The sequence below is a fragment of the Cebidichthys violaceus genome, unplaced genomic scaffold (assembly GCF_023349555.1).
Source record: "Cebidichthys violaceus isolate CVI_PGR_0920_01 unplaced genomic scaffold, fCebVio1.0.p SCAF_5, whole genome shotgun sequence".
NCBI lineage: Eukaryota > Metazoa > Chordata > Actinopteri > Perciformes > Stichaeidae > Cebidichthys > Cebidichthys violaceus.
This window is the reverse complement of record NW_027176705.1, coordinates 15,446,913-15,470,600: the sequence shown is the minus strand read 5'-3', so window position 1 is coordinate 15,470,600 and position 23,688 is coordinate 15,446,913. Positions and strand designations below refer to the sequence as shown.

Genomic DNA, 23,688 nt, shown 5'->3' with positions numbered 1-23,688 from the left:
GGGCACCAGCGAAAAGAGCCAAGAAAATGCAAAGACGGAACACAAGACATTTTGCCTTCAAAACCAAAGCGTTGCATGAAATGTGTCTTGTTCAGTCCGTCATTTACTTTAAACTATTTAAGTAAAACACTATGAGATAGACTGAGTCAAAATGTTCCTATGCAAAGTCAAAGTTATGTGGTATTAAATCAAAAATCTCATTAGCTATTTGACTTCTTAAAGTTGGATTTAGTCTCTTGATTTTTACTTTATATCTTATCTGAAATTATGATTATAATAAGTTATAAATCATAAGTCAAAATTATGTAATATTCTCTATTTTTGTGTCTGTCTCTGTCTCTCTCTCTCTCTCTCTCTATATATATATATATATGCCTGTGTGCATATATATATATATATATATATATATATATATATATATATACATGCTACATGTTTTTTGTTTATTATATATATATATATATATAGAGAGAGAGAGAGAGAGAGAGAGAGAGAGAGAGAGAGAGAGAGAGAGAGAGAGAGAGAAACTATATTATGGTTTATACATGGTTTGTATGTTAACTCGGTGATTCATGGTTTGCCTTACGATAAAAAATATATTGTTATCATGCACTATACAGTACATTTAAATAATTGTTATCCTTGGTACTGGTGGAAATGGGCTTCATTCCATAACACTCCTGTTGGCGACTTTATCTTACGCGTTGAACCGGAAGTCTCTTCGTTCGTTGTGGCTCGCGCTAGCTTGATGGCATCGTCGGAGCGGGACTCTGGGTAACGCAGCTGACAGTTGGGAGAACTGGGTTATCGTCAGGTTAACCTAGTTATCTGATCACTTGGAGTTTGGAGTAGAGTCATCGATCGGCTTACATTCATAGTTCAACCCTTGAATTGAAAGGACTTATTCTTTATGAATCCAACAAAAAGACTCTGCCGTCACCATGCCGAACATGTCCAAAGCGACACTTTGCCTTTGTTTGTTGACTGTGTTGTGGACAACTGTTTTCTTGGGAACTTGCTCACTGGCTAACGTCGGAGGTTTCGGTAAGTAGCTACCTCGAGCTCCCGACACTTTGTTTTCGTTTTCTGTGTCACTTTTCCACTCTAAGACGCGCCGTTTCGGTTCGTCCCGGGTTTAGACTTAAGCTCGATAACACACAGAAGCGCGACATGAATCCGAGGACAATAGCCTCAAACCTGCTGCACTACAACAAGAGGAGGCACATACAACAAAAAGCTGCGTTGAGTTTTATTAGTTCGTAGTTTGACATTGCTCCCTTCCCCCAGTGAGTTTATTGCCTTCACATATTCTGACAGCTCAAACAAATTGCAAACTCATCCCCCCTCCCTCTGGTAGTAAGTCATGCACATCTGTAAACAGCTCTCATGTTATGGAGGCTAAGCTACTGCTCAATGTAAAGAACCCCGAGTGGCTGCGATACTATACAGTGAAGCTGTAACATGATATTGTTTTCTTTCTATCTTTAGAAGGCCTGTGTGGGTAGAATACTGCATGCGATCATCTTCTATGTTTGTTTCATATTTAGCTGTATCAGCCGTATTTATTAACCTTGGTTATTATGTGTCCCTACTTACTGCTATTTCTCAGTAACTATGTAGCTACTTGTATATCTCTAGCGGTATATTTATTTAAATTAGTTTCATTTTTTGTTGTCCATATAATGAGTCTTAACAAATACTAGAATCAGCCGTATACAATACCCATCATAATATACAATACCCAGTATATATGTAATATATAGATACTGCACTATACTGTATGGATCCTGCCAATTCTTTCCACTATTTAATGTATTGTTCAACTTTTAGTCCCACGATAAAGGTCATTTTCTTCTCCATACTGTTTATTTCATTGGTTGGGGGGGTTTTCCTGTAGCAATGTATTTCTGGTGGCCTTCTTGCGAGCAGCTAAAAGTATTTTAAAGAGATGATCCTCCTGTGTTATACATGTATCTTGGACTTTGCCCAGGTATAATGTGTGTCATTTTCTGCTAAAAGCTCCCAAATTTCTCCCCAAAAGCACAGAGGAAATGATCTAAATTAACTAAATTGTAGCCACTGTTACTGTCATTTGTAAGTATTTACATATCCTGTAAAAAAAGTAATTGTTGAAATGAATGAATGCTGTTTTCTTTGTTTGTTCCATCACCACAGACGAGGATGCGTTCACCATCCAACACTCGAGCACGGGCATGTGTCTGGGTTCAGGGGCCTTGGCAAACTTGAGCCTCACCCCCTGCGACCCAAACGGCAGGTCCCAGCTGTGGAAGTGGGGCTCGGGTCACCGGCTCTACCACGTGGCCACGTCCCTCTGCTTGGCGCTGGACGTGCGGTCCAAGACGTTGTCCCTGGTCGACTGCGGCTCCAACATCCTGCTGTGGTGGCGTTGCCTGGACGGGGCCGTTTTCACCGTTTATCAAATGGGCCTGGCGGTCAGCGATGGCAAAGTTGCCACCAAACGGGAACCTAATGACACGTGGGTAAGAGGAGCGTCCCAGGACAACATCTGCCAGCGTTTGTACCGCGGTGAGTGTGGTTTCCCTCGTCTTATCTGACAGAAAAGTGCTTTTTGCTGTCCATTATGGAGCTCTGAGGACGGACCGACTTCCTTTAATGGAAGACAAACTCTCGCAGTTCAGTCTTGTGATAATGTTATGCCCTTGTGTCACATGACCAAACAGGTTGTTGTGCATGTTTAACAGAACCTGACTGGTTGGTTGTCTTCATTTCCTAGCAATCATTACTCCTTTGCGCTGCGTGACAACACAGTGACTCCAGGTTAAGGAATAAGACTTCTTCTGAGACGCCAGCGTCTCAGTTTCAAAACTGTGTGGATTTTTGGGGGGGAATTCCTCCGGGTGTGCTTAATGATTATGCATATCTAGGTGTGTGTGGCGCAAGATAGCAGCTGGCTTTCACTTTTGTTTCGTGGGTAGTGCTCACTGCCTGGCTCTGTTGGGGCACAACACAACTACACAACTACACCGTAACAAATGAGTTAGAACAAAGTTTGGGTGTTAATCATTTGAGGTCCATAAACTTACATTTGAAATGTGTCCAATACCTATGGTACTAGTGTACTAACTTTGATAAAAGTGTTGATTATCAGTTGTAAGAATTACACTAGCATTAAGTGACAGGGATTTGTCTTCAAATAATATGATCGTTACTGTCTCAATCATTATTTTTTTTCAATAGGAATGTTTGATAAAATATGAAGCTGATGTCTGTATTCATGACTGTATAAAAACATATTTGTACATCCATAGGACCCAGAAGACAAGTGCGAGTGGTACATGCTTTCTTTATAATAACGCATGAATATAAAAAAACACAAATGTGAGATCTAGACTGGCATGAAGAGGCATTCAAGAGACCATTTTTTTTTCCTATTTTCCTCACTTGTTACTTCTTTATAAAAGACGTATTTCTCCTTACTCACAGTCATTCATTTGAATTCCCAAAATACAGGCTCTGATGTACGTTTAGGCTGAGGTGCTTATGTTAGAAGCCTATTGTCAGTGTTAGATGTTGTGTTGCACTCTTTTACATTTGCAGAAATACAACACTCAACTGTGTCTAACGGTTTTCTGTGTTTGTGGATCCGTTGACCACAAATGAACCAGTTTCTGTCCGCTTATGTGGTCCAACAATGTTTCCAAAGGAAGACTCTCCTCTCACCCTATTTCATTTTGCTGCTTCACCGTGTTGTTAAGAGGAAAAAGAGGAAGTGGTTTTGGTGTGCGCAACAAGACACCGCGTTTGTTTGGGTTTTCTTAGAAGTGACACAATTACCCGAGTCTTGTAAAAAAAAAAAAAAAAAAAAGTCCTTGACTTTGCTCTTTGCTCCTCTCTCCTCTCTGTGCAGTCGTTCACACCACCGGCGGGAACTCTGCCGGCTCTCCCTGTGAGTTCCCCTTCAAACACAACGGCAGCTGGCATCACGGGTGCCTCCCGGATGCGCTTTTCCCCGGACTGTCCTGGTGTGCCACCACGTCGGACCACGACCAAGACCAAAAAAACGGACACTGTCTAACACCTGGCATGTTCTTCAATACTTCAAAAAATAAATAAATAAATACATTTTTGGCTCTTTTACGCCACTCCTAATGGAGTTTTTTTTTTTTTTTTTTTAAATGTTGGCATTACTGTGAGAGAATCTACATTTGTCTCAATGTCCGCTGGATGTTTTTCTAAAATGTCTGCTAAAAGCTAGGTCACAAATCTGTTTTCCTCTGCAATAAATCCTGTTAGATTACATCCGGCATCAATAAAATGGCACACTTAGATTCTCATGCTCTCACTGATAACGTCTCTTTGACCCTTGCAGAGGAGGGTTGCCAGACTCTGTTTGCCGGGCCGGAAGGAGATTCCTGCTATGAGTTTGTCTCCAGTGCCGCGGTGACCTGGCAGGAAGCTCTGGATTCATGTCGCAGTCAGGGAGCTGACCTGCTGAGTGTGACCGAGCTCGACGATCTCTACTCCAAAACCTGTGAGACCCGTTTACTTCTTCTTCTCCTTCTCCTTCTCCTTCTTCTTCTCCTTCTCCTTCTTCTTCTTCTTCTCCTTCTCCTTCTTCTTATTCTCCTTCTCCTTCTCCTTCTTCTTCTCCTTCTCCTTCTCCTTCTCCTCCTTCTCCTTCTCCTTCTCCTTCTTCTCCTTCTCCTTCTCCTTCTTCTTCTTCTCCTTCTCCTTCTTCTTCTTCTTCTTCTTCTCCTTCCTCTTCTTCTTCTCCTTCTCCTTCTTCTTCTTCTTCTTCTTCTTCTTCTTCTTCTTCTCCTCCTGTTCTTGTTTCTACTCCACCTATAAGATGACAGAAGCAAAGCACAAAGCTCAAAGTTATGGACTTCTCGTTACGATCAAATGCTCTGATATGAGAGGAATGCTTCCCAACACATGCATTCATAACATGTATAATTATAAAAAAATAATGATAAAAAAGAATTAAAGCTGGCAACAGTTTTGTTTCCTTTAAAACAAAACTAACTAATATATAAATCCTTTTCTAAATGTCTCAGCCGGCCTGCGTCTCTCAAAGCCCAGAAACTATAATTATACCGTTTGAGATCTTTGGAAGTTATCAAACTATTTCAAGAAACAAAACCGAAAGAGATCTATAAAACATCTACATCTATCAGTACTACAAAAAGATCACGTATTCAAAAATAGTCTTTCGTCTCATTTGATTTATGTACGGCACAACTTCCAAATGACTCCATGTAACGTTGTTATGCTTTATTTGGTCAGTTTACCATTAGCTTGTTCCTACTTATTGGTTTTTATATGACGGTGAAAGAAAAGAAAGTGAAGCTAGAATGTTTGTGCAAGCGGAAGCACGGCCTCGTGTGTCACACCAGGCTGCACTGGACTACTTCCAGATGCTGCAAGCGTGGATGCTTTTCTCCCTCTTCTTCTATTTCTTCTTCTTCTTCTGTTTCTCGATTCTTCTTTTATGAAAACCGTGTTCATCATGCGGTTGGTTTTCCCACTGTCGTGCCCGTGATGCATCAGCTGAAAACCATTTAGACGAATTCAAGAATGTTTAAAAAAAGTCTCAAAGGCTCCAGGATGCATTTAAGTCCTTAATGTCTTCTTTAGGTATTTGTCATAAACACCATAACTCTTTTCTTTTAAACATTTGTGGAGTTTGCATGATCATCATAACCGGTTATGTCTTGCATCCAGATTATCTTATGCTCTTAAATTAATACTGTCAGACACTCAAGAGCGCAGCAACAGTATTTGTGACACCTGTGGCACAAGACAAACTTGTTTTCGGGAAGTTGAAAACCACATCAAGCAAACTGATGCCGCACCAGTTGGTGTTTCGTTCAACTGTTCTCCTCTCTCTCTCTCCTTCTGAGTCAACTGATTGTGTATTTCCCCATGTTTGTTGTTTTCACAATCCCAAATGATCTCAGTGCTCGGTATTATCTTCGACTCGTCACTTCCTTTGTCTTAAATGTCTGCGTGTCCTTGTCCTGTGTGCTCTTGTGTTGCATTGTGCAGTGTTGGACGGCCTTGACAGAATGCCTGAGAGGATGTGGATCGGCCTGCACCAGTTAGACTCTTCTCACGGCTGGCAGTGGTCCGATGGTTCCCCTCTATCAACCCTGCGCTGGGAAACAGGTGAACGTGGTTTTAAAAAAAGAATAAAAGAACATTGCCTTTCCCTTGTGTTCATTTGTAAGAATATTAAAGAATATTATATAAACGAGGTGATAAAGCTCAACGGTTCGGCTAAATATAGAACAATTTTGCAACTTAATTTAGAAAAACACCCGCTCCATCGAGCACGCCACACATCTAGTGCTGTCGTGATGTGCTGTTGTTGCTGCTCTAACATAAACTGAGACTTGGTGTCAGTCAGAGAAACAATGCGGCCAGTGTTGCAAAGAAGCTCATTGTGCCTGTTTTTTTTTGGACACAGTGTGTGTGTTGGGGTTGCCACTGTCGCTGAAGAACTCATTAATAGTGCTGAATGGAAGGCTTTATAAAGCCTTCTAGCTATTGTAATATGTTTGCTGTTTTTTTGTTTTTTTCTTCTTCTTCTCTTCTCAAAGGGAAGATGTTGTTCTTAAGCTGCAGTGTGAACGTCGAGGATACTGCAGCCATCTGGCCCTCTGCTGATATGAGCTCTTAGCGCTTTGCTATAATTTGCGACGTGTCACTGTGTCGAACCGTTATTGTAACAATCCTTTCATTTCACCTCTCTGTGCAAAAACACAGTTGATAAGCGGAACCTTGAAAAGAACTTAAATGCCACTCCTCTGCTCTGCTGTCACGGCCAGTGTGTGACTTGTATTTGTGTGTGTGTGTGTGTGTGTGTGTGTGTGTGTGTGTGTGTGTGTGTGTGTGTGTGTGTGTGTGTGTGTGTGTGTGTGTGTGTGTGTGTTGCAATGTGCTTGACAGGGATGCCATCCACCTCCATGATTTTTGAGTCGGACTGTGGAGTCCTGAACTCCAAACAGAGCTATGAGTCTGAGGCGTGCAACAAACGGCTGCCATACATCTGCAAGAAGAGTGTCAACGCCTCTCGCGAGGCAGCAACAGGTAGGTTCAGCTGCTGCCATTTAGCATGCTAACATATGCTACTCGGTGCCAAACACAAAAGTACGGCTGCAGCGGAATGTCATTAGCTTTGCAGCTATTTGGTCACAAAACAAAGTATTTGACATTTAAAAAACAAATTTGAAGTCAGGTGGTCACCAAAGTTATTCTGAGTTGGACATGAATGTCTGTGCGAATTCAATCCATTAGTTGAAGACATTTCACTCAAAGCCACAAATATGGACCTTGTGGTGGCACTGGAGGAAAAGTCAGGGGAACACCAAAATCATTAGAATTAAGTCTCCAGGGATCTTGAATATGTTTTTGCAAATTTCTTGGCAGTCCTTCCAATAGTTTGTAGTAGCTGTTGGCTAAAAACAAGGCTCCTGATCTAGAAGCTTCAAACAGCTCATAGCTTCACTATACATGCAACCAAAGTGTCTGGTTGGAACCAACTGACGGACGAACGGACCCTTGATGCTGTTGTTTTACTTCTTCTTCTTTGTCTTCTACTTGGTTTTTAATGGCAGATTAAACCAGCATATTAGGTGCATGTCTCCACCTGTGGTCTTTCTCTCTTCATATAGTGTCAGTTGTGCCCTTTCTCTCTTTCACCTTCCTTCATATGTGCATACATAGCTATGGCTGTTTTGCACATTTGTCCCAGTTCATAGATCATAAATCCCTTTTGAGTCAGATTTGTGGGATATGAAATGAAACTGACCCGACTCTCCCTCACAGCGTCTGTCTGTCTCGGCCCTTCTTTACAGAATCTTTTGTCTATAGCGAAACACTGTGCGCCGACGGTTGGGTCCCGTGGAATGGCTGGTGCTACAAGTTGGTGAAGGACACGCCTCAAAACTTTACAGATGCCCTGATGCACTGTAACCTCACGGAGGGAGGCTCTCTGGCCAGCTTCCACTCCGTTGACAGCAAGGAGATGATCAGCACTAATTTTCATGCAGGTAAATAATAAAAAAAATAAAATAAATCTAAATGTTCTCCAGCCAGACCCCTGCTTTGACGGTTTGATGTTCTTATGTTTGGTATGGCCCATCAGACGGCAAGTTGTTGGACGTCTGGATCGGTCTGATCGGTGACGGCGTGAAACCCACTGTCTTCAAGTGGCTCGACCGGGCACCCGTCACCTTCACCTACTGGGACCAAAACCAGCCGGTCCAGCCCGTTGTAGATACCAGCTGTGTCTTCTACACTGGAGAGGTGTGTGTGTGTGTGTGTGTGTGTGTGTGTGTGTGGGCGCACGTCGGTGTTGTTTGTAACCCCACCCACTGCATTCAGTCTTTTGTGTTCGACCTGTGTGGGGGAGTGTGTGTCCTACCAAGGCTTTGTTTTTGTCCCCTCGCTATCTGCTGCTGAAGTTTGTTTACACGAGGCCTGCGTGATCAAACCTGTGTCCGTGCTCCACAGCATCATGGTTGGCGGGTCAGCGACTGCACACAGAGGCTACCTTTCATGTGTCAGAAGAAAGGAGAAATCAGTGAATCGGCAGCACAGGCCGGATGCCGCTTTGAGGATGTGAGTATTGTCTCCATGACCTGACTTCCCATGGTGAAGCCTGCAGTGTTTTGCGTTACCTTTTACTTTTTGTTTTTAATTGTGATTTAGGTCCAGGCTCAAAGACTACGTGCAAATTACAGGCCTTAATGCTAAATGTGGTTGGTTTTTTTCCACAGATGAAGTTTTGGTCTAACGTGACCTTCCACACATGAACATGTTGTGCTTGAGCTGCGCGCATACATCAGCTGTAATCATAACATTTTGAAACAGCCATGCAAGTGTGTATTTTAACGATTACTTACTCTCAAGGTCAGGTGACACTTAATTAACTTTTGAGTTCTAAAGGCAGCTCTGTAGCTGTATTAGTAGCTGATGCCAGACAATGAGAAATGTGGGAATGCACAAAGAAAACTATCCTCGCTGAATGCTGATCTTTGTGTTCCCAATACAGTCCCATCAGCAGGGACGGGATGTGTATGAGAACTGGGACTAAGTGACATGTGTCTGCTTGTGATTTGAATGTGACTCAAGAGATGCTGCTGTCAATCCCTCAGGGTTGGAGGAGACACGGCAACTCCTGTTATCAAGTGAACACCAGTCAAGTGTCCTTCAAAGATCGATGCAACGTCACTATAAGAAACAGGTAGGAGAGCTGCTTGGTTTTAAAAAGCACACGCTGACACCCCCCCCCCCCCCATCAGTTGCTGCCCACGTGAATACGTTCTGGTATTCTCATGTTCGGCTGTTCTTTCCAGGTTCGAGCAGGCCTTCATCAGTCGTCTACTTAGAACGCAGATCAGCGTGGACCCTCAGTATTTTTGGATCGGGCTACAGGACACGAAGAACACAGGGGAGTACCAGTGGCTGAGCCAGGATGGGTCCCCGGGTGTGGTTACTTACACCAACTGGGGCTGGTTCGAACCAGGTTAGTAAAAACCACTTCTGCTCCACTCGGTTTCTTATGCAGGAATGTCACGAGACCGGAGGAGTAGCCACGTGACAACAGACTGGTTAATGAAGTTCAGTATTATAATGTGTCGCATTCCATTCTGAACCTCTCTCCAGATTACGGTGGTTTCTTCTAGTGTGGAGGTTCTGATTTACTAATGCAAAAAAAATAACTATTAGCAATTTCGCACATTAGATTTAACTTCTTTGTGTTACATTCACATGTGTATTTTAGACCAGGATGGAGGCTGTGCAGTGATTTCTACCGCGAAACCCCTGGGCAAGTGGGAGGTGAAGAACTGTACCATTTTTAAGGCCGGTACCATTTGCAGAACAGACCTCAGTCCGCCTCCACCCCCAGAACCAGAGCCCAACCCCAACGCAACCTGTCCTGATGGATGGGTGTCCAGACCAAACACCAAATACTGCTACAAGGTGTGTGTGTGTGTGTGTGTGTGTGTGTGTGTGTGTGTGTGTGTGAGTGTGTGAGTGTGTGAGTGAGTGAGTGAGTGAGTGAGTGAGTGAGTGAGTGTGTCTCTTTAAACGCCCGTGGTCACAAAGACTTCCTCCCATCTGCTTTAGGCTATGGCTCCAGGCTACATTAGCCGCTACTAGCATAACACACTTGACTTGATTATTCTGTTTTTAGCTTTTTAGTGTTTTAATGACTGTTTTTAATGTTTCAATGAATGTTCTTAATTGTTTTTAAATCTCCTTTTCTTTTGCATTATGTTTTGATGCTTTTAATGGTTTTATGTGAAGCACTTTGAATTGCCTTGTTGTTGAAATGTGCTGTACAAATAAACTTGCCTTGACTTGACTCTCCAACCGAGCCGTCGGTGGTCAAGTTGCCTTGTGGGTAATGTAGGCGGCAATTTTGGGACAAGAGCGAAGAATGCATGGAATAAAGAAAATTATATTTTTGTTTCTAATGCATACATTTTTAAAAAACTTTTTACATAATTCTGGGAACAAATGAAGAATGATGTATAAAGTAAATGTTAAGTTTCTATTACTGAACCTGCTTTTGCAGTGGACTAATCCAAACAATGGCTTTTCTTGCTGATTGTTATTAGGCTCTATATTACATTATCTGACAGTTGAATTGCCGTTCTTTTACTATCCAGTCTGTTGCTTCACTGTCACTGTTTTAAATAGCCGTCGTAAATTGTTGTTTCTCCTCGTCAGGCGTTTCATGAGGAGCGGCTGAGCAGGAAGCGCTCCTGGGAGGAAGCTGAGCGGTTCTGTCAGGCTCTGGGAGCCAACCTGCCCAGCTTCACCAGCAATTATGAGATGAGGGCCCTGCACAGCATCCTGAGGGACAGCATCAGGTATACACACATGTATCCCGTACGCATTGCTTTAGACTGCTGCGTCTAAAAACAAAAATGGCCACATCTCTTTTTCTTTGAAAGATGATTCATTTAGTGTGACGAGTGACGGTTGGTTTGCTCTGGTGTTCTTGTTGCAGTGATAATCGGTACTTCTGGGTTGGCCTGAACAGAAGAAACCCAGCCGATCGCTCCTGGCAGTGGAGCAACGGCCAGCCTGTGAGTAGGACTCGAACCATAAACGCATCCCTAATTCTTTGAGAGAAGACTTATTTTTAAGAGATGTCATTTAGCAACAAATATTCTTTCACAAATTAACATGTTTGTTACAGTAATAGCCTTTATGTCAAGAAAGGGGATTTGACAAAAATACATGGAGCAATTCAAAGTATACTGAAAACAATAAGAAGATGATATCAGGGCTGGATTATATTACTTTATAAAAGTCCTGAAACTGCACCTTTTATTAATCTCAAACACAACATATGGATATACTTATTGCATTTATTTATGAGTAATTAGTCTGTTGATTTAATTGATTCACAACAGGTTTCTATGGATATTTTACACCAAGATTTCCATGAGGATGATGCATACAGTCGAGACTGCACTGCATTCAAGGTGAGCTTCATTTCCATACCCACTTATGTATTTTAAATGTAAAATCTCTTTCCTACCTTTTCTGTACGCATGCTTTTTTTTATTTGAGTGTAGTTAGATGTGGTTATCTATACTGTACAAGCTTAATCTGACTCTCTCTATCGCGAGACATTCTTAGTGTCTTTTCCTTTCTTACACTATAACTGCAGAGAGCAACCAGATCATCATTGTCACACATATGGAAACAGCTTTTTCTTGTATGTTTATTTCATGATGATATTCAAACAATCTATGTCCTCGTTAGACATCGAAGAGCACCTTGAAACACCTGTTTGTGTTCCTGCTGCACGACTTGCCCCCCACACCATTCTACTCCACACCGTTCCACTGTGACGCCAGGCTAGAGTGGGTCTGCCAACTGCCCCGCGGTAAGACTCTCATCAACACTGCCGAAATACAGAGATTTGTGGTGTTAATGTAATTTTGTGATCCACTTTTTTTGTACAGTTTTATAGAACACGACGTGCCAACGTGTGATTATGGTTATGGGCTTATACAGAAATGTACTTGAAGACAACATGATTGTTTGTTTTTGGTTACACTCTGATATATATCTTCTTTGTTCACATCGCATGCTTCAACAGGAAAGACACCGAAGAACCCAGACTGGTACAATCCCGGTAATGACCATATCTTTCCCGTTTCTGTGTTCAAATCAAATGGCCAGAATTATCTTTTTTTATTCTCAGATGATTCTGATAATGGAAATGATTTATTCATGCTTTCCAGGCGGACACCATGAGAGCTCTATCTTCATAGATGGAGCGGAGTTTTGGTTCGTTAAGGAGCCGAAGCTAACTTATGAGGAGGCAACGCTCTTCTGCAGTATGAACGGCAGCAAACTGGCTGAACCATTCAGCTCGACTGCTGCCAGACAGATCCACCAGCAGCTAAAGAACGTAAGTGGCCATACCATGATGGACTTTTTTTATATATATATTTAGCTTAGCTGCTTCAATTAACAACAAAAGAAAATCTTTAAGAACAATTCCAAACTACAGAGCAATAAATGTAAGTGACATGAGAAACAGGATTGTAAGAAGTGCTCCTCAACTCATTCTCTGTGAGACTGACTGACTGAGCAGTAACCGTCACAGTGACAACCTTTGATTGCTGCTGATGAGCCACAGCTGATTGAGATTAGCTAATTAGTGCAGTTGAACACACAGCGCACACAAGTACTCTGGCTTTTCTCTACTTATCTATACTTTGAGCTTGAAACTCCATTCAAATTGTACAACGTTCCACATCTTTCAGACATTATTGATGGTTTTTTTTTTTTAACTTTTACAGGCAGCAGTAGTGCTAAAAGTCTTCTAATGGTTCAGAAACTTAACCATGTGAGCATATTACACCAGTTTAAGCTTAAGCTCTCCATTGGCTACCTACCTATCCATGTCAGATCAGACTTTAAGGTGCCTCTGATGACTTCCAAAATTGTAAATGGACACGACGCTTCCTACCTTTCCTATCAGGACTCCCCGCTCTCAGAATCTGTCCCCAGGACAAGAAGTCATCAGGCCAAAGGGCCTTTCCCTATAATACCGCCTTGTTTTGGGATCACCTTGCTGTGGACCTGCCATGTCTAGTTACATTTACTAAGCTAACTAGCAAACTCTCAATTAATTCAAACTGTATGCGCATTAAGGTCCGATTAACTGGGGCACTTGAGATCATAAATACGCCTGTGCAGTTAAAAAGGAAAAAAGGGTGAAAACTTTACTTCCTGTTCTCTCTTTTTGCGGTTACCCTGTTTACCCCTTTTCCTTCTCCCCCTGGGCATCCGTACTTGATTTGTAGAGCCTGGTGACCGGGAAATTCTTTCCATTTTCATCTGGTCATGGGAAGCTGAAAATATATCATGAGAAAACATGCAGCTGGAAGCAGTCAAAATAAAGTAGAACAAAGTTCTGCCCCCAAACTAACTACAAAATAAAACCTCATCCCTTCAGCTCAGTGACTGAACATCTCTGCATTCATTTTGATCGTACTCTCGTGAGTCCTCCAATGTTATGGAAGCGCAATACACAATCTCTGGAGAGCTCAAGAGAACTTCAGTCGAGTATTTACATAAAAAGGATTTTTATCATTCCACAATTCCCATGTTTTTCCACATCAATTGATTTATTTTTTCATGTGCGTTGTTTCTTGCCTGTTTGACGTATTTTATAAACTCTGTTTAAGACAAGAGCTAATAAAGTTGATTATAGGATTATTTTATTATGAGGTTCTTTCGCTTGCGTGTTTTGAACAGATGTCCAGCTCTCCCAAGCAAAGCTGGTGGGTGGATTTGAGAGAGCCTGGACGGATATTCCCCATGACGTAAGCCAGTACAGTTCCACACCTATACAGTTCATGTTGTTCAAACACAGCGTGATGTTGACTGAAATACTATATGTTGTAGGTACACCCAGATGTACTTTTACCATTCCGTTTTCCTGGGCAGATGCACCTCCATCAGTCCTGAAAACTTCTTTCCAGGTGAGCAAACGTCTTCGCATACAGCGGATAAAGACCCAGAAAACCTTTTCTCTCAATCAGCTTCTATGTGAGAACAAAATGCTGATGAATATTTAACCTTCAAGAGAAATTCTTCAGATATTAAACCAAGTATTCAGAGGTTGTAAAGCTATAAGGTATTCATTCAAAATATTTAAAGGTTATCGGTAGTATTCCTAAGAACTAATCTGACTTTAATCCTTTCAAAGAGCAAGAAAAGCTGTTACTTGATTTTGATTCATTATCATGCTTGTGGTCTCTTTTACTAATCCACACATTTTACTGTTTGTTAACTTGCAGAGCATGAGCGCAGTTGCCGTCAGCAGTTGTCCTTCGTGTGTGAGAGACACAACATCACGTCAGTGGAGATAAACCCTCTGGAGCCTCAGCCTGGAGGACTGCCCTGTGGAAACAGCTCTCTGTCCTTCAGAAATAAGGTCCGATCGCTTGACAGCATCTACACCTTCAGAGACTGAAAAACAGATCCACTGCTGTCCTTATGCTCGGATATTTTAACCCTAAAATCACATTAGACAGAATTACTGTTCAAAGTTAGAGATAATTGAATGATAATATATATATATATATATAAAAAAGGAAAGTCGTCCTGGAAGCTCTTTAACACCGACTGTAAAATCTTCATTTCCCACAAAATAACGGCCCAACATAGACAACCTCCATTTGAGCCATTTGAGATATTTCCATCACAGCTGCAGTTTAGTGCAATAGAAGAAATTCAAATGGCAGCGGGTTTGAAGAACTATGGTTTATAGAAGACATATTTACTGCCCGAGTGACATTTTGAATGTCAAACACTTCTCACATTCCTCACTTTAGGTTGGTTACAAATGCAGAACAATTGTTTGGCTGGGTGGATTAGCATTCAAACTATTTTGCTTGGCATCTGCCCATTGTTTATCTCTTTATTTAACCTTATTTTCACTTTTTTTTTAGTGCTACACATTGATGACGAGCATGAAGCCTGTGTCCTTCAAGTATGCCAATGACGATTGCCAGTCGGTGAGAGGAACCCTGGTCACTATATCCGATCAGGCGGAGCAAGGTGAGGCCGGATATAGTTCTAGCTCTCACACAAGCTTAATATGCCCAATATGACTCCGATGATGTCAAACACATTGTTAAATGTTGTCAAATATATTTGATAATGTTCATATGTGAGCTGGTCAACTAAGAAATTAGAGTTCCCCCGAGTCCAAATGCATGGCCTATTGAACACAAGTCATTGTCGTACCGTGATTGTGTGTTTCAGACTTCATCACCACTCTTTTGCCGAGCATGAGAAACATGGACAGTGTATGGATTGGTCTGAAAATCAAGCATGGCAACCCGGAATGGGTGGACCAGTCCCCGGTTGACTACGTCAATATCAACCCCCTGGTTGTGGGCATGCACAAGGATATAAAAGTCAACGTAAGTTGGACAATAGAAAGGGGGGGGGGGGGGCTTAACCACATTTTAATTCACAATGTCATTGTTGTCTGTAATTTCGTGTTCTTGCTTGACAGACATGGGATCTGGACAGTTTGGACTTGTGTGTGTTTTTGATCAATAACCCCAATTCTGCCATGCTGGGTACCTGGGACTATTCGTCCTGCACACAATATAAGAATCTGGCCTTCTGCCAACACTATGCAGGTAAATCACCACCTCCTGCACGGAATACTGCTTTATTGTACAGATTTCTCTCACTTAATCAAGTTACGCTTATGCTTGAGTTATGCTCTCGCCCCTAATTCCCTGCCATCTCTCTACCGTAATTGCTCTAATAAAAGGCATGAAGTGCCCAGATAAATACTTCTCACATGACATGATGTTCCTCAAACATTTACTCGTTTCAGATAAACTAGAGGAGCCCCACGTCCCAACAAAGAGCTTCAAGGTGAACAACCACACCATCTTGATACTCAACAAAAACCTCACCTGGTTCGAGGCCTTAGAGCAGTGCAATAGCAACAACATGGACCTGGCAAGCGTGTCCGACACCTTCCTGCAGGCCACCCTCACCGTGCATGTGAGCCGCGCGCGCAAGCCCATGTGGATCGGCCTCTTTAGCGAAGACGTAAGTGTGCCAAGGAAGGACTGCCTTTATTCCAATCCGCTACTTTTGCAAGATGCTTCTTTGGAATGTTTTCTTTGGGTTTTGTGCGCAGGATGGGATCCACTACCGCTGGACCGACCACAGTCACACTGTATTCAGCCGCTGGTCTTCCGACGTCACCAGCGGCTCGTGTGTCTACCTGGACACCGACGGCTTCTGGAAAGCCGAAGAGTGCGAGGAGAAGCTGGGAGGTGCTATCTGCCACAAACCGCATGGTACGGACTGCTCAGCGCCGACGGCTGTTTCACCTCCTCGTGTGGAGGATGTGGTGAAACATCAGGGCTTAACGGGTTTACAGCGATGCCAGCTCTAGCTCAAAATGTTTGTGTGCTGTGTTGAAATGTACAACACTGCTGATAGTTCCTCTGTGGTAACAGGAAGTAGAGGAATATTAGAAACATTGAAGATAAAGCTACGGCTTCCCAGTCAAAACAAAGCGCAAGCAAGATCTGGGCATTGTAATCAAGTATAAGAGTCTATAAGATCGAAGCTCTGGAATATTCCAAGTTTTCTGTTATGAATAGTTTTACAGAAACTCAATCACTTTTTGTCACCATCGTTCTTTATTAATTTAATCTTTGAAATGTGTCTAATCATTTTGTCAACATTGAATCCATTTAAAATCCTTGTAGACTTCCACCAAAGCACAAGTGTGTTGTTCATCCGTTTCATCTTTTAGTCTCGCGGTTGGTTTCATCTCATTACATTACAGTCATTTAGCAGACGCTTTCATCCAAAGCAAATTACGATTCAGTATCTATCTATCTACCGTAGACGCAGCTATGGGAGCAATTTTGGGGTTAAGTGTCTTGCTCAAGGACACATTGACATGAGACTAGTAGAGCAGGAGCCGGGGATCGAACCGCCGACCCTCTGATGGAAAGGTGGCCCTGCTCTCCACTTAGCCACGGTCACTTCCCTGCGCCAGTATTGTTGCAAATGCTAATCTTTAGAAACTAATCTTTTAACTCAATTTACGGATTACAGAAGAGATCATCACCACACCAGAGGATGTTGCAGTCAAGTGCCCCCATAAGATTAATGGTCCAAACTGGATCCCCTTCAAGAACAACTGCTACTCCTTCAAGCTGGTCTCCACCAGATGGGACCAGTTTGACCAAGGACAGATCCAGGATACCTGCAAGACGCTCCGTAAGAATGCCTCACCACTGGGCACATGTTGCCACGCGTGGGTTTGCTTATGAATCCTTCTATAAACAGACCGATGTTGTTTATGATGATGCGTTTATGTTTCAGACGCAAAGGCAGACATCCTAACCATCCGAAATTCAGAGGAGAACGAGTTTATTAAGCAGCAACTCATACCGTTTCAAAACCTGGTCCCATTTGTATGGCTGGGGCTGTTCAAGGATGAAAACGGTACACACTTACCGGCATTTATGTCCATTTTTAAGCCTGTTTATATCGACACTGATACTGGTTCTTTGTGTGTGTGTGTTTTTTTTATGTAATTATGCACGGGTTTAATGGTAATTCTCTTCTGCTGTAGATAACCTGATGAAGTGGTATGATGGCACAAATGTCCAATATTCCAGCTGGGCAAATGGCAGACCAGATGTAGACAGACCATTCATGGCCGGTCTCACCGTTGATGGCAACTGGATCCTCATCTCGAACCCGAACCTGTTTGCAGAGTTCAAACAAATGAGCATCGTGACCTGCAAACTGGACAACGGTTGGTGCATCGCACGTCATAATTCACATTTCTGTGTCGTCCTGTTGAAAAATGCACCGCGCTCCAAAAAACAACAAAACGATCTCACTTCTTGTAATCCTTCCTTCGCTCCAAAGAACCAAAGCAGGAGTACAACCTGTCGTCCAAGGATTTCCAACGTTACGGCAACTTAAGTTACGAGATTGTGACCACAAAAGTGAGTTGGCACCAGGCTCTGAAAGAGTGCGGTCGAGGCGGAGGCCACCTGGCCAGCGTCCACGACATCCAGCACAGTGCGCATGTGAAGCTCATTGCCAAGACGGACGGCTTCCCGCTCTGGATTGGCCTATCGAACCAGGATGTAAGACGCAAAAGTAACGTTTTCCGAGCAAGTAGATGTCGCATGGATTTCTTTCTTTTGCTCAAAACTGTCTGTGTCTCTCTCTCTGTGTGTGTGTGTGTGTGTGTGTGTGTGTGTGTGTGTGTGTGTGTGTGTGTGTGTGTGTGTGTGTGTGTGTGTGTGTGTGTGTGTGTGTGTGTGTGTGTGTGCGTGTGCGCGCGCAGGCTAGTGACTCAGACTTCGAGTGGTCCGATGGAACGTCATTTAACTACAAAGTCGCCATCTCTGACTCCGCCTCGGACAAACTGGAGGCCAGCTGTGTCTACGTTACCCCCGCTGGAGCCTGGGTGAGGACCGACTGCAATACGTTGTTAGACGGAGCCATCTGCTACACCACCTCCATCACCACCCCCTCCCAGAGTAAGACATCACTGTGTTTTATACATAGAACCACGTTTGCTCTCGCACCACTGAATCACTTAGTACGTCACGGCGTCACGCATCTACCTGCGACTTCATTTCATGCTGTAGTGCAGGGGTCACTAATAGGCGGACCGCGGTCCGGTTCCGGACCCAAACGCCGTTGTATGTGGACCCGTACCTAAAACCGATAGTTGATAATTAATACATTCTAACAGAGTGCTTTTATTTTTTACCGGCACAGCTTTTCCAGCCTTTACAGCACTTGTGCACCGGTCCAGGAAACACACAGTTTCCAATTACATGCGTTATAAATCATATACTGTATGTGTATTCCTATAAGCGTCACAACTCCAGTCGGAGAAGTACGTGAGTTAGAGATTTTATTTCACATAGTGTTCTCTAAGAAGAGACACGTGACCAGAGAGCCCATAGTCTTTATCCACGAATGAACAGACTCGTATATCTTCATTCTTCCTACAGGCAGATCAAAAGCAGTACGTCTCATATGTTCAGAGACCGTGGAGTGAGTTTAGAAGCGGTAATGTGAAGCGCCACTACGAGACAAAGCACACATCTTTTGAGCAAACGTAGCCACTCGAATCCAAAATGAAGGTACAAAAAATAAACGATCTAAGAGCCCAAAAAGATCAGAATCCTAAAACATGAATTCACCCTCCAACAATGATGTTAACAGAGAGGAATAGAGCTGAAACAAGTGGTAGCAATAACCACAGATAAAGTCCCTGCACACTAATTTCTCTTTTTAGAAGAAATGAATATGGATATCGGGGCTTTTTTGATTAATTTTCTAAAATTAAGTACTTTATTTTAAGAGTCACATTTTTCAAAAGCTTACTGATATGTATTTCATTTTTTAATTCAGCCTACATCTTACTTAAGAGAACATTTATTTATTATTAGAGTATATATTATTTATAATGAATCCAGTTCAATTTGAAATCTGTCAATAAATATTGTTTAGATATTATTCAATTGAACTTTCTTTATTTGATTTGACAGTCAGATGTTGACTACATACAGACGTTAATACAACTGTTGGCTACTTCAATATACATGGGACTAAATCACAGCGCAAGTTAAGACATTATTTGGTGTTCCGGACCTTTGGATGAGGAAATTCTCTCCAACTGGACCTCGCTGAACTTTAATTGAATACCCGTGCTGTAGTGGCATTGGCCGGTCGTCCATCTTGTATCTGTGTTGTCGTGAATCAGGAGCCAGGCTGCAGGTGGCCCCAGCGGCCAATCGCTGCCCTCAGAGCAACGGCGTGTCCAAGTGGGTGCAGCACCAGGAGCACTGCTACGCCTTCGACATGAGCTTCTACAACTTCAGCGTGTACAGCATGGAGCAGGCCGGGAGCATCTGTCAGAGCATGGGTGAGTCCATGTTTGGTGTGTGAAGGGTTAGAATCAGTATTCATCTGAGGCAACCGTAGTCCACCAGTTGTTGTTTTTTTTGTTTTTTTTCTGCTGACAGATGCTCAACTGCTGACCTTAAAAAGCAAAGAAGAGAACGACTTTGTGTCAAAGTACATGTCTGACGACCCGCTCATCACCGGTCGAGTATGGCTCAGCATGGAGGTGGATGCTGAAGGTAAACTCTTTGAAATGGAAGCAGGGCAGTAAAAGTTTGTTTAGGATTTCGGCAACACTACAAGTTCCACTCTGCACTTCTTAGATATTTCAAATCATGATTATATTCGTGCATATAATTCCAGAGTTTGACTTGTAGATGAAATACGAGCTTCTTCTGTTCTGTTTCTACACAACGTTTACAGCAACAGAAAACATTTTATAGGATTTAGCCACATGTTCTGAGGAAAAAGAGAAAAAAAACTGTCGATGAATTTGGGAGTGACAGCTGATTCCTGGTGGTTGACCCTTCTGTTCACATGTGAAGAGAATAAAATAGAAAAATAAATAAATAGTGATCAGTATTTTCAGTTCTGTTGTTCCAAGTGGCCAAAAAAAAAGAATGTTGTTTTAATAAATCTGAGCGTTTTAAAGTTTATTTACCCTCTACATCGTACAGAAACACATTATTTATTACGAGTATTTATTTGTGTTGTTACACATTGACGATAGTCCTTCTCCCTTTCCCCTCTGATGGGCTCCTCGTTCTCCCTCTCAGGTAAACCTGTATCCTGGCAGGATGGCTCGGCTCTGGCCTACTCTAACTGGAAGTCTGAGGCCCTGGCTACTGGGAAGAAGTCTGACCCCAACTGTGCCGTCATGATGGCAGGAGACGAGGGAAGCTGGAAACTTGTCAGCTGCAAGACAAGCCACAGCCGTGTTGTCTGCCAAACTGGAGCAAGTGAGTATCACGGCTACATTAAAGGGAGATTTTTGACAATTTGGGAAATGTGCGTATTTGCTTTCTAGCGCAGAGTTAGATGAGACGATTGTCGGTTAGCATAGCTTAGCACAAAGACTAATAGTATTGTAATGATGAAACACACCAGATATATTAGTTAATTAGTGAGCTTTAGAGAAAAAAAAACAGGCCCCACTCTTTCTAGTATTTGTGCTAAGCTAAGCTATCTGGCTGCTACGTCATATTTACCTATTTATAGACATCAGAGTGACGTCGATTTTCTCATTTAACTCTCAGCAAGAAAGAGAATAAGAGTGTTTTTCAGTGAATCTACAGCTTCTCTAAAGTGACGTGACTTCACCGACAACAGTAGACATTTTACACGTTTGATTTCCAGCAAACATTCTTTAGTTTGTCTCTTTGAGCGAGTCTGAACTCGAATAAAAGCCGTATGAACTCAAACGTGATGACATCTTGTTTAATGGGACCAAAGAACCTCCACAAACTGACTTAACTGTTGACTCTCTGTCACTTCACTTGTGTGCGCTCAGAGTCTGGAGGCTCTCCTGTGGCGTTGGGGCTCTTCATCGTGGTCGTCCTCGCTCTCGTGGCGGCCGTCGGCTTCATCGTCTATAAGAAGAGAGGAAGCCGCTTCTCCTCGACCGTACGCTACAAGAGGACCTTCGACGACGCCACCAGTATTATAACAGACGCTGACTGAGCTCGCTTCAGTAATCGGCCTCAGGGAGTATTGATGTGCCTTACGTGCATTTTAGTACTTTTGAGCAAGAGCAGATGCAGCCTTTCCTCTTTCTTAAATTATTTATTTATGCCGCTTAAGCTTGCCGACTTTCTACAATTATGTTTAAAACTGTAAATATTGTGAGAGAATTCTGGAATTCTGCCAATTCAGTTTCTTAATTTGGGTTATTTTAGATCAAGTTTTTTAAGGGTCCTTTGTTATACCTAATGTAAATACTTGGACTGATGCTTTCTGGTAAATGTTGATCATTGTGATTAGTGGGATGGGATGGGGTGTTTTTTTTAATTTGGTTTTTATTGTAAAAATAATTTAAATTGATTTACAGAAATATTCAAGCCAACACAACACTCCCTTTCAGCCTTAAAACGGGTTCAATTGCACTGATGTACGAGTGACTCCTATCAGAAACAAAACGTGCATTTATTAGTTTATACTGTATATTTTATTTTTCAACTTCAGAAGATTTGATTTCCATGTGGTAACAATTAATCTATACATTAGGACCAGTCCACCTGAAACTAGTTAGATCTGTTTTCATTTGACTTGAGTGTTATACTTTCCTCACGATGAATAGTTTTACAGCTAGTTTTCTACCAAACTACGCTCCATACCTGTCCCCAAGCAAAAGGAAGAAACGAAAGACTAAAGCCCAAACGTCAGCAAATCACATTAAAACCATCCGGATTGAGAGATATTGCACTCTGGTCAAGAAAATACATTTGCAATTTTAGTTGGACTGTCCCTTTTTAAAAAAAGAAAATATTTGTGATTGATGAAAATCTCACTGACTGCCTGTCAACATCGTTACTTCAGAGGAAATAGGAGGTTTAAGCCACTGGATGGGGTGATTTTCAGTGTATTTGCGGATATTAATACCTACTAATATGTTTTAGTTGTCAATACATAAATAATCCCAGAGAAGAATCTGATATTTTAGTCCTGCTGCTTAGTTTTGAAAGTGTAGGACACTGTCTTAGCCACATATTGTTTTTGTTTGTATGATTTGTCTGTTTATGTAGATCTGACTTTCCTATGCACTTAACTACTGAGCAAGAACGCACTTTAACATGTCGTGGAGCTACAGTTCCTACTGTATTTAAGCACAATGAGGTTCGGAGAGTTTTTAGAGACGTTCAAATTGCACTGGCCTTTGCTGTGAATGCTTTGTAAATATGTTTTATAACTGAGAATGAACCAAAGATGCTCTGAGTTGTTTGAATGTCAAAAGCCTGAGCTTTCCTTTCACTTTGTCGAACTGCCTCAGTACGGCTTGTTAACCCATTCACATCAATTGTGAACCAAATGTTTGTGGTTATTTCTCATTTCACCACCACTCCTAAGCAGATCTCTGAGCTCAAATCAGGTACAGTTTCCTTCCAAATAAATTTCCTGTCTTCACAGACCTGTCGTTTTTCACTGTAATTATTAGTATTTAATTTGTATTTAATATCTACGCCAGGTGGATCATGTAATTAGTCCAGCGTGTACGTGAGTGAGTGTGCATCTCTGCGTCTGTCCACGGCTAATCTCGCATTCTGCCTCAGCAAGCTGCATAATATTTTGGGTGGCCAGTTATGGCTGAATGCTCAAGTGTCTCTCGAGGTTGCGTCTCAAAACACCTTTTTATTGACTGTTTTATACTACTAGCACACACACTGCTGTATTTTGCGGCAAGTCGGCCATTGCTGAGCTAACTCTGTGAGTTTAGTTTAGTTTTTGTCCTTCACAACAACTTTGAGCGGATTTCCTCTGCACCCCACTGAGTGCACCTTTCTCGTGAGCGTATGTGATGTAGATTTGTAACGGAGCTACTGTGGGCAGGGACGGGCGCTGATTTAGAATGAGTGGCTAGCAGAGCGCTCATTGCTTTGGGTGGACGCCGTTCATATATGGAAAGCCGAAAGTGCCATTAAACGCCTCCATTTTCACACTTTTAACCCAAAAAGCACCTGTTTACGCCGCTCTTCTTCGGGACTTTAAAACGCCGTTGTTGTTTTTTCCACACAC

The 23,688-nt window shown here is 42.3% G+C and overlaps 1 protein-coding gene across 1 annotated transcript; it reads left to right on the top strand.

The window, feature by feature from the left end:
• The first annotated feature begins 745 nt into the window (after nt 1–745).
• On the top strand, nt 746–23,083 carry ly75 (lymphocyte antigen 75). The gene is made up of 35 exons (XM_068730738.1): nt 746–1,044; nt 2,176–2,547; nt 3,890–4,063; nt 4,352–4,513; nt 6,031–6,150; nt 6,934–7,074; nt 7,842–8,036; nt 8,132–8,292; nt 8,500–8,607; nt 9,144–9,232; nt 9,345–9,514; nt 9,773–9,972; nt 10,726–10,868; nt 11,009–11,087; nt 11,418–11,489; nt 11,773–11,896; nt 12,113–12,148; nt 12,258–12,427; nt 13,783–13,850; nt 13,933–14,009; nt 14,328–14,464; nt 14,982–15,090; nt 15,298–15,458; nt 15,554–15,683; nt 15,887–16,107; nt 16,199–16,361; nt 17,134–17,298; nt 17,404–17,526; nt 17,657–17,842; nt 17,959–18,182; nt 18,386–18,581; nt 19,820–19,981; nt 20,082–20,198; nt 20,736–20,918; nt 21,470–23,083. Exons 1-35 carry the CDS (start codon nt 942–944, stop codon nt 21,637–21,639), a joined length of 5,211 nt encoding a protein of 1,736 aa, XP_068586839.1. The 5' UTR covers nt 746–941; the 3' UTR covers nt 21,640–23,083.
• Nucleotides 23,084–23,688: the final 605 nt, after the last annotated feature.

Bases quoted from the DNA above. Each gene is read 5' to 3' on its own strand.
- ly75 (XM_068730738.1), top strand. From the start codon at position 942: ATGCCGAACATGTCCAAAGCGACACTTTGCCTTTGTTTGTTGACTGTG. The intron at 14,465-14,981 runs GTCCGATCGCTT...CTTTTTTTTTAG, and splicing joins CTCTGTCCTTCAGAAATAAG to TGCTACACATTGATGACGAG. The intron at 16,108-16,198 runs GTAAGTGTGCCA...TTTTGTGCGCAG, and splicing joins TCGGCCTCTTTAGCGAAGAC to GATGGGATCCACTACCGCTG.